Source organism: Clupea harengus, chromosome 16 (assembly GCF_900700415.2).
Source record: "Clupea harengus chromosome 16, Ch_v2.0.2, whole genome shotgun sequence".
NCBI lineage: Eukaryota > Metazoa > Chordata > Actinopteri > Clupeiformes > Clupeidae > Clupea > Clupea harengus.
This window is the reverse complement of record NC_045167.1, coordinates 19,138,080-19,148,530: the sequence shown is the minus strand read 5'-3', so window position 1 is coordinate 19,148,530 and position 10,451 is coordinate 19,138,080. Positions and strand designations below refer to the sequence as shown.

Below are 10,451 nucleotides of genomic sequence, written 5' to 3'. Positions count from 1 at the left end.
CAGAATCCCGTTCATTCAAGAGGGACCTCATTCAGATCATTTTGATTACAGTATATTGTTATAATTGTTTTATTTTATTAGTCATTGTTGTTGATGTCTTACCGAGTGTAATATGTAAATTGAAGATAGGTATTTATGTACGCGAAAAACAAGTTATGGTGTTCGCTACTAACCGCAGCAGGTCTTGGAACGTATCCCACGGCGGCACTACTGTAGGTGCATTGCATTGTTCTTGGAACTCCATGTAATCCAACCAACCAGTAACATCCTGGATGTTTTTTCTACTCTTCCCCTCTCGGTTGCAGGGCGGGTGACGAACATTCCCCCAGGCATGGTGACGGACCAGTTTGGCATGATTGGCCTGTTAACGTTCATCCGGGCGGCCGAGACGGACCCGGGCATGGTGCACTTGGCGCTGGGCAGCGACTTGACAACACTAGGCCTCAACCTGAACTCGCCGGAGTGAGTCGCCTCTCCTCACCTCCTCCTCCGCACCTCCATGTTGGACACGCTTCACTCCTTTCTCTTCTCTTCTCTTCTCTTCACTTCTCTTCTCTTCTCTTCACTTTTCATCTCCTGTCCCTTCATCTCTGTTCTGCTCCTTTCCCTCGGTTCTTTCCTCTGTCTTGTGTTTTCACACTGAGCGGTTCTTTGGTCAGGGGTTAAATGGAGAACGGGAAGTTGTGCTTGGTGGTTTCATTTCACTGGTTGAAGTCATGAGATGAATAGTGTGAGTGTGTGTGTGTGTGTGTGTGTGTGTGTGTGTGTTTATGAGAGGGAGAGAAAGAGAAGTGACCTATCCGTCATCCCCCATGGATTAAACCAGGAATTGACAGCAACCTCTCTGAGCCAGCATGTTCAGTTGAACAGGTTGTACAGTAGCATTCGAGTGGTGTGTGTGTGTGTGTGTGTAGCAGGTTGTTAGATTTTCTCTGTTCATTTCAGTGTGTGTGTGTGTGTGTGTGTGTGTGTGTGTGTGTGTGTAAGAGTAACAAGGAACACTCCTCTTGGCCTAGGCTCGATCTTTGTCGGAGCAGGCCGATTGCAGGCAGCTGCTTGTACACACCCCTGTTTGTGGGATTTCCTCTGCCACCCAGAAGGCCAGCAGCAAAGCCTTGGTCATGCCACAGTGCACCCAAATGCCACTTGGAGATCACTGCCAAAGCCTGCAAAGCATGTACTCTGTCTCACACCCACACATCCAGGCACAGTCAAACACACACTCTCTGTCACACACATTTTACGTCTTTATTTGAGGCCACAATTCAAAATAAACACAGCGCACACACACACTTAGTATACTCAGTTCTCATAGGATATTATTTTACACCCACCTCCTGGCCTGAACTTGTTTTGATTGGATGCTGCCTCTTGAGTCTTCTTTTGATTGAACGGTTAAGATCTCAAATCTGCACGCTGGTTGCAGTGATTCGGCTGACTAGGGCGAATGCGGTGGCTGCAGAAGGATTTGAGCAGAGGCCATCTTCTCTCTTTCTTTGTGCCTTTTGCAAGGGCCAGTCAAGCCCTATTACACTGCTAATGGCCCAGTCTCCCTGGCCACCTGTGGGCACTATTAGAAAGCCACAGCTGAGAGTAGGGCTCAGGGGCTGGAGGAGAGGAGAGCAGAGCAGCTGGATACAAGCAGGCAGAAGGGGAAGCACCGTGAAGGAGATTTCATAGAGGATCGGAGTATTTGTGTGTGGTTAAAAAACTTTTTTCTTTTTTTTTTTTTTATTCTTTTTGCATTCAAAACCTCTCTTTCCCTTCCTTCTCTCTCTCTCTCTCTCTCTCTCTCACCATATCAACACAAGTGTGTTGCTCACATGCACAGCTAGTAGTTTTCCACTATCCCCCTCAACCATCCATCAATGGTCAGAGGAGGGTGTGATGTCATTTTGTGTAATCCATGACATCATTTTCCCTAAGCCTAGATAAATGTGAACCATGTATTATTTATTTATTTATTTATTTATTTATTTATTTATTTACAAAGTACATGAAAATGTTCCAGGAAAATAAGATGGCCAGTATAGATATCGATTGTCCTCTGCTGAATTTTCCAGTGTAGGTCCAACACTTAGTGTGAGTAACTGTCGTTTAACTTTCCCCTTCTGTTCTCTCATCCACCCACAGAAATCTCTACCCCAAATTTGCCTCGCCTTGGGCATCTGCACCTTGTCGGCCTCAGGACATCGGTAAGCCGCCTCCCCTCCCCGCCTGTCGTGTCCGTTTTGGTTTGAATGTTCTTGAATACACATTAACCCACTTCCTGTTTATCTCCTGTTCCAGACTTCCATGTTCCGTCTGAATACTTAACCAACATTCACATAAGGGACAAGGTAGGTGCTACCCCGCCCCTTATCCCCTCACCTGTCCCCAGGTAGACTTCAGTCAGGTGACTGCACTTTTTTGACGGTGTGAACGGTAGTGGTGCCAAAACTGCCCTAAAAAAAACAAAACCCTCCCTCCTAACTTTGCATATTGGTAACTGGAGGTGAATGCTCCAACACAGACCCGTCTGACCAGCTAACATGTGTTGTTCTCACTCTGCCTATGGTTTTTGTGCCCTGTTTGTGTGCACTAGCTACACCAAACAAGCACTATTCAAACTGGTGGATAGCAGTAAGCTGTTACTCGGCCCCTCTCCCACCTCTAGATGGAAGTTGAGTGCCACCTTTTGTATTAGCATGTGTGTGTTGAAAAGGCACCAGTACTAGCTCAGAAAAGAGAGAGAGAGAGAGAGAGAGAGAGAAAGAGAGAGAGAGAAAAAAAACTGCTGCTGCTGCTGCCACGTGCTTTTTGGAGTAAACCTGTTGGGGTGTGTTTGTCTGTCGGTCTGTGTGTGAGTGTGTGTGTGTGTGTGAGTGTGTGTGTGAGTGAAACCGAGGAGTTTACTTACCTGTGGATGTTTCTCCCACAGCTGGCTGCAATAAAGCTGTCGCGGTACGGAGAAGATCTGCTGTTCTACCTGTACTACATGAACGGAGGGGACCTACTCCAACTCCTCGCCGCAGTAGAGCTGTACGTATGCCAACACTTTAAAAAGTCAGGGCTGGATTTGTATCCGTCTGTAGTTGTTTACTTTATTTTGATACAAATTGTATACACATTGTATGAAGTGTTTTTTCAAGAAAGCCTGAGAACTGCGTCACGGAGACAAAACACAATTCCAACAATGACAAAAGGGTTTAGAGATTTTTTTTTTTTTTTTTTTAAACACATCAAAGTTTGTTTTTATTGTTTTATTGTTGGTTCCTGGGCTTTTTATCAGTGGCCACAGTGTTCCCAGCCGGGCAGGAAGTGCCAGCCTGTGTGTTGGCGCGGGAGTGCTGGGCTGTCACAGTGGCACTCCACCACAAGTACTTGGCAGGTGCATGTGGGCACATGTCCCAGAATGCACTTGCCACATATACTGAAACATTCTACTACACTGCAGGAGTTTTGTTTTCTTGGTTTTTGAGGGTTCACCATATGTTTTTGCTGCTACGGTCAGACGAAGGGAGACGTTTACGTTTAAATGCAGACATCAAAGGTTTCTTAGCACACGACTAACTTACTGCCCACTAGAAACACACCCACAATTATGATTTGATTTGGTTTTGTGGTAGGGGGCTCAAAGCTTGAATTGGCAAAAAAGGAAACTGGAGACTCTTTTGACCCAGAGGAGCAGCATAGAAAAAGTGTAGAAGGTTTGGGAGGGGAGGGGGTATAAATGCCTGTGTTGGTTTGTATGACAAAGATATATGGGTGTATATGGGTCCTGATTTTCCTCCACATGCATGTTTATGAGCATTTCTGAGTACCATGCACCCCCTTGTGGACATATAGGGAAGTGACGTACTGACAACTAGGTCTTAAACATTTCGCTGGCCTCTCCCCTCAGAATAGAATGAAGAAGGGTGCAGTAGTCTATGATGGAGAATGTCCCCATCCTAACTTGGATTATGATGGTTTTCCCCTCTTCTGTCTCTCTCTCTCTCTCTCTGTACATCTGTTACCTTCTCCAATGGCGGTGTTTGTAGCTTTAACCGGGACTGGAGGTACCACAAGGAGGAGAGGGTCTGGATCACACGGGCACCGGGGATGGAGCCCACATTAAAGACCAACACCTACGAGCGGGGGACGTACTACTTCTTTGACTGTCTTAACTGGAGGAAGGTAGCTAAGGTAAAGGTATTGACACCCCTCTCTTTCACTCTTACCATCTCATTTCTAATGTGTGTGTAAGTGACACATGTACTGAAGCACAGTGCATACTCAAGCATCAGCTTAGAAAAGAGCCGGTTTTACCATCACAAAACCACAATTAAGACAAAAGTCATTATTTGGTTGAGGGTCACTGTGAGCATTTTTAAGGGGTTGTGTCTGCAGACAAGGCTCAGGTGTCACAGCTGCCTCTCGGCTTTAGATGATCTGGTTTTATTTCTCTGGAATGGTAGTAACACACCACCCCACCCAAAGCATACCTCCACTAGAACAAAAATAGAACTAATGAATCAGTCATCAATGTTTTTGCTTTAACCCAGACTCTCACTCTCTAAAGAGGCTAAAGTTTAAAGATATTAGATGAGAGTGTCATGTTTAAAGAAGTTTTAAAAGCAGTTTCAAAAAATAAATGAATGAAAAAAGGGGAATCCCACTTCTGCCACCAGTCACCAAGTTTTTTTTCTTTTCTGTTTTTGTCTTTCCTTCTCCAACCCGTAACAGGAGTTTCACCTGGAATACGACAAACTAGAAGAACGGCCTCATGTTCCCTCCACCTTCAACTACAACCCCGCTCAGCAGGCCTTCTGAGCTGTCCACCGGTCCTGCTCGCGGTCGTCACGGCGGCAGGGTATGGCTGTCCTGGCTTGTCACTCACTGAACTGGCAGATAGATGGCGGTGTGGCTCAGGCATCCTGGTTTTTAAAAAACAGATATTCCTCAATGGATCGGCTAAATTGACTCAGTTTGGAAGCCCCTCTGCCTCTTTTGGCTGCGGGTTCCTGCCTTCCAGAATTATGTGCTGCCCAAAAAAAAAAAAAAAAACCCCACCATCACCACGACAACACACACACACACAGATGCTTGTTTTCTTTTCCTATTTTTCCTTCTTATTTTTTATTTTATTTTAAAGCCAAGACAAAAAAGGTTCATTTCATCATTTTCTTCTGTTATTCTTTTCCTGTTTCTGACCGTCTGAGTTTCAGTTTCCTTTTTCCTTTTTTTTTTTTTTCCTTTTGGGTTTCCATCTATGCCTGTAAGGCAGGAAGTCAGACTGAGACCCTCACTCTGACCATAACAGAACAAGGTTTATACTTCATTCTTTGAAGTGTTCAAGCGTTCATAAGGAGCGAATGGAGATGAAGCACCTCCATCAAGTACAGTATGACCCTGGGACAAACAAATGGAGGCCTGGAGCGAATGCAATGTTCATTGTAGTACTATTTGGTAATAAAAGAACACAAAAATATTTGTGATTTTTATTTTTCATTTTAAATGTGAGCACACTTCTGTTTCTTTTGCCAAGACTAGCAGCCCCTTAACTCCTTCACTCACACACATACACATATGCAAAACACACCTTTTGGCTCACCCGTCACTCGCAACAGCACCACCCTTGACCTGCACACGTAGTGCCCCACCCAGTTGCTCTAAACTCTTCACATTTTTTCATTTGCTGCCCAGCTTCAGCAAAAACAAACAAACCAACAAGCAAGCAAACAAACAAACAAGCAAACAGTCAGAGACTTGTTGTAGCGACTGCCACGGCCACACTCCTTTGTTACCTCCAGGGGCCCGTTCAACGCGTACTGAGCTTCACCATGGACACATGAAGAAACAAAACCCAAGCACTGTCTAGTCTTTGTTACAATTTGAGTAACGTGTATATTTTTCTTTTTTTAAACTTTTTTTTTTTGGACATCACATGAATAAATATATGTATGTACGAATGTGTATATATATATTATATATATATATAAATATATATATATATGATCTCTATTTTGGAGAAGAAAAACAAGGCAAAAGAGAAAAAAAAAACCAACACCATCTTGACCGTACCTCGTTTTTAAGGAGGTGGACGCGGACGCAATATGTGGATGTAACAGGATTCACCGGGTGGGCCGCCACCGGACGAGGAGCGGCACACCAAAGCCACGCACACTGTCTCTCTGACCACGACCACGACAGACCAGCGAAACAACGAAGAACATCAGTGAAGCAAGGACAACCATACCCGTGCGATCACTTGGAGGGCTAGGGGAATGGAGGGGAGGGGGGGGGGAGGGGAAGAGGAAGATGGGATGGATGAGTCGGAGTCAAAGCTGGACTGAGGCGCTTCACTCTGGCTGTTTTCACTGGCAGCATTTCATAGGAAAAGGAAAATCAATAAAAAAAAAATATGATTATGAAAGGAAAAAAACATACAAACAAAACAGATCGCTCTTGTATTTTCTGACCACGTTCGATGCTGCTTCTCTTTGTAATAAAGTAGAAAGGCTGTCCAGAAACAATGCCGTGTGGGGCTCTCATTTCAGGGGGCTCACTGATTGGTTGTTAAATATGACAGAAATGCTAAATGACCACGTTGACTTCCCAGGGCTTATGAAAAGACATCTGCACCATCCACGCAGTCATCTAAACATTAATGATCACTGCAGTTCGGCGAAAGAATGCTAATAAAGCTTGGGCCCCGTGATCATTGAGACATATGCATCATCTCCTGAGGACGTGGAGCACAGATGCCCCAGACTACTGATGGCATCTACATATCAGGTAAGCAAAACAATAAACTAGATGATGGATTGATTGCATCTCCAGGACTCTATATGGCACTCTATTGTATATCTTTTTTTTTTTTTTTTTTTAAGATTTGTTTTTGGTCTTTTTGCCTTTAATGAGAGAGGATAGTGAAGGTTTTAGACAGGGAATGAGATGGAGAGAAGAGGTTGGGAGTGGGATCGGGAAATGAAAGCGGGTCGGATTTGAACCCGGGTCCCTGTGGGTGTTCAAGCCCATATATGGTCGGGGCTACTGCTTGCGCCACAGCGCCCCCTTCTATTGTATATCTTATGGTGTACACAGTGGGGAGGTACAGGATATGGAATGACCTCTGAATTTGTCTGATTAAACTGCCTTCACTTCTTTCAGTTAGTTTGATAACCATCCAGTGCCCCAAAATGATATTGTGTAGCGCAGTGGAAGTCAAGGGCATCCTACATGAATGCCTGAAGCAAGATGAAGGTGCAATGAAAGCCTTAGGCTAGCTTAGTGGTACCCATACCCAGAGCAGTGCCCTTTGTCTGCCCATCACCTAGGTGACGCTTCAGTATGAATTCAATGTTCCCCAGGTCCAACAGCTACGTGACATTTAGTTATTTAGCAGACATCCAGATAAACAAAAGTGACTTGCAGTATTGTACAGATAGACATGATCAGTATGTGTACTCTGGTGGTGTTAACGCGGTTCTCAATACGTTGAGCTACAAGAGCACAAATTGCTAAAATAATTCAATGACTAAAGTGCACAGACTTTCAGAAAATATTAAGCTACTAGATCTCATGGTTCAGAAGGACCCTCCATCACCCCAGGCCACATGACTTGTGGTGCTATATCCACAGCGGCTCCTTTAACATATTCATAAGCTTGCCGGGTTGTTCCACTGAGAATCTTAATATATTAATATAATACATCAGATAATTTGGCAAAATGACACAATAATAAACACAAAGTTTGCGTGCTCCTGGGTATGCATGTTCAGTAATCAACTTAATTAATGTTCACATTATGGATCATTGTTTGGCCTGACAGAATACAACATTAAAGCAGTTCAAGCTTTTTTTGTAATGACTGAATATTTTAGATTTTCATATTGTAACCCAGACTAAATGAGACTATTCCGCAGACTGACTTGGCAGTTAATGCTGTAGTTAATGCCCACTAGAGGGAACTCTCTCTCTCTTTCTCTTTCTCTCTCTTTCTCTCTCTGTCCATTTCTAACATTTTCTCACATGTATTCTCTGGTCTTTCAACTGAAAATTCAAGTTTATCTATAGAAGTTATATAAACACTGTACACAAAGAATCCTGAAGAAATACAGACTTTCTTTATAAGGAGTGTTTTAAGCAAGGACAAGGTGGGTGACCTGGCTGACACAAGTTCATGTGGGAGATATTCTTTATTAAGGGGGAAAAAAACGCCTCTAACAATAATGAAGCTTGTGGGAGATCTGAGCAATTATCCAGGAGGACGTGTGTATTTGTGCCTTGCCAACCATCTCTGAAGTTGTTTGTAGTGGCCAGGGGAAATAAGCATGGGTGTTATTACCCGGAAATCATTAGCAATGACTAGAAAACACATTAAAGCGAAGGCCTCTCAGGAGCCTCGCAATCCTCCCACCACTGCTTAGTCATGTCCAATGCAATCGACTAAAGCCTAAACAATGTCATGTAATATGATGTATTTGTTTTACAACGACGACTATAGCATGACATGACGTATAGATGTGTGAAAAATCTCCAGATTGTCAAGAAGGAAGCAAGCAACTGGCAAAGAAAATCGAATCCCTAACCTGTCCAAGATGTGAAGAAACAATGCCGCCATTGTGCTTTTGTCTGAGGTTAGGGCATTGACAATCAGAGTGAAATTGTGAGAGCTTGATTTATTTTGTTGCCCAATTTCAGGCTTTGAGACAATGGAGACCCATTTTCTGAAACTAAAGTCATTAAAAACTAGAGTCCCTGGTTTCAGTCTGACTATATTATTCAGGGCTGTATCCAGCTTACTAGAAGTGCACCCTTTTATGGTAGGCCGAAAGCGCACTTTTGTTGAAGTTTTATCCTCAGGAGACCTTTTTGGACTTTTTCCTCATTTGAGGTTGATTGAGCAACATTTCATCCCTTAAGCTACACCCCGTTCATTTTATTTTATGATGAGGATTGTCAACACAATAGCCCCCGAGACCAGGCATAGAGGAACAAACCTCGTGGTCGGACCGCTATCTCATTCATCCCGAGCCGAGACAATCACTTTGCCAAGAACCTTGTGCGTCAGAGCACGATTTGCAGCCTGACGCTTTCAAACGGCTCCAAGGTGATAGTGTAAAATGATAATGTGGCCATAAAGGCAGCGCTCCAGAAGAAATATTGAAACAATAAACTCGCGCTGAGCAGAGACAAGTGTCCTACTGGGAAGATGTCATGTGGAATAACACACACACACACACATACACACACACACACACAGACACACACTGCTTGTTCAGTTAGCAAATGTGTTTGATTACAGGTACAGTGAATTAGTGATCAAAAAATGTATCTGTGATGGTTGTTTTATTTTCAGAACAGTAAGGATTCTAAATGCTCCCCACTGAACTTGGCCACAATGTGCAAAACATATAGTCTTCCTCTCCTTGCAGAGCTAAGCACAGTGTTATAATCCGTAATGGAGGAATAAACCAGTTTCCCCTGCGATGCTCCTTTTTCTGTGTGTGTTGGTCTGCACCTGAGCGTAGCTCTTTCATATCTGTTTCATGTGCTGTGGTTTTTTAATATTTCATTTGCCCCCTCATTAGGAGGGTCGTCAGGAGGGCCCACCGCTTCCGGGGGGCAGACCCCTCGCGGCAGGGGTGGTGTGGGGGGGTGGAGGCACGACCGTGGGCAAACACGCAGTTCACCGCCAGTCACTAATTAACGGTGTGCTGACCCCCCTCACTACTCCTAGCTCTCTCCTCTCCTCCTCCATGCCCCCCTCCCCCCATCTCCACACTGCTTCTCGCACCGCCGTCCTCGTTGGCCTTATGAGTCACGACTGTCCTGCTTACAAGGCCAGGGTGAAAAGGTTGAAAAGATACAATGAGAGCTAAAAGCAGTAAGGCGCTCTCCTCTGTTTGCTCTCCCTTCACACCTCCTCTCTTTAGCACTTCTCCAGTTCCCCCTTCTTTCTTTCTTTCTGTGTTCATCACTCTCTCTCTCTAAATCTCTCTCTCTCTTCTTCCTCTTAATTGTTTCTTTCCCCTTCCTCTCCATGCGTGTCCAACTTTCCCTCCTTGCTCCCTCCTTTTTCTTTGCTCTGCCCCTCCGCTTCTCACGACATACGCATACACTTTAGTCTCCTGTCTTTCCCCTCAGACAGAGATAGACAGCAAAGACTGAGTCATGTGCTGCAGCAGACCTTGGTTCTGTCCCATGAATGCAGGCAGGTTTAGGGGGAGTGCTGAGCAGGCACACAGTCCTTCATGGTCTGTTCTCCGCCTGACTGATCTCACACACACACACACACACACACACAAGGGCCCTGATCTGCTGCTACTGGCCTCTGATCTACGGGTACCTTTCTCTCGTTGCTCACAGACATAACTCAGTCCTGAGCCTCTTTCTGTTACTCTCTCTCCCACACTATCTATCTATCTATCTACCTATCTGTCTACCTGTCTGTCTGTCTCTGTATGTTTTTTCATCCATTTTCC

The 10,451-nt window shown here is 44.5% G+C and overlaps 1 protein-coding gene across 4 annotated transcripts in view; it reads left to right on the top strand.

Moving 5' to 3' along the window:
* The window catches only part of LOC105912429 (CCR4-NOT transcription complex subunit 2), a 38,176-nt gene extending 32,724 nt beyond the window's left edge, over positions 1-5,452 (top strand). For 3 of the 4 annotated variants that reach the window (XM_031582330.1, XM_031582329.1, XM_031582331.2), the window contains 6 exons: positions 306-462; positions 2,134-2,195; positions 2,290-2,339; positions 2,921-3,021; positions 4,023-4,173; positions 4,708-5,452. In XM_031582330.1, the coding sequence (XP_031438190.1) occupies positions 306-462; positions 2,134-2,195; positions 2,290-2,339; positions 2,921-3,021; positions 4,023-4,173; positions 4,708-4,794 (608 nt within the window). In that variant the 3' untranslated portion in view covers positions 4,795-5,452. The remainder of the gene's footprint in view (positions 1-305; positions 463-2,133; positions 2,196-2,289; positions 2,340-2,920; positions 3,022-4,022; positions 4,174-4,707) is intronic. The other variant, XM_012841391.2, reaches the window with a different exon arrangement.
* Positions 5,453-10,451: the final 4,999 nt, after the last annotated feature.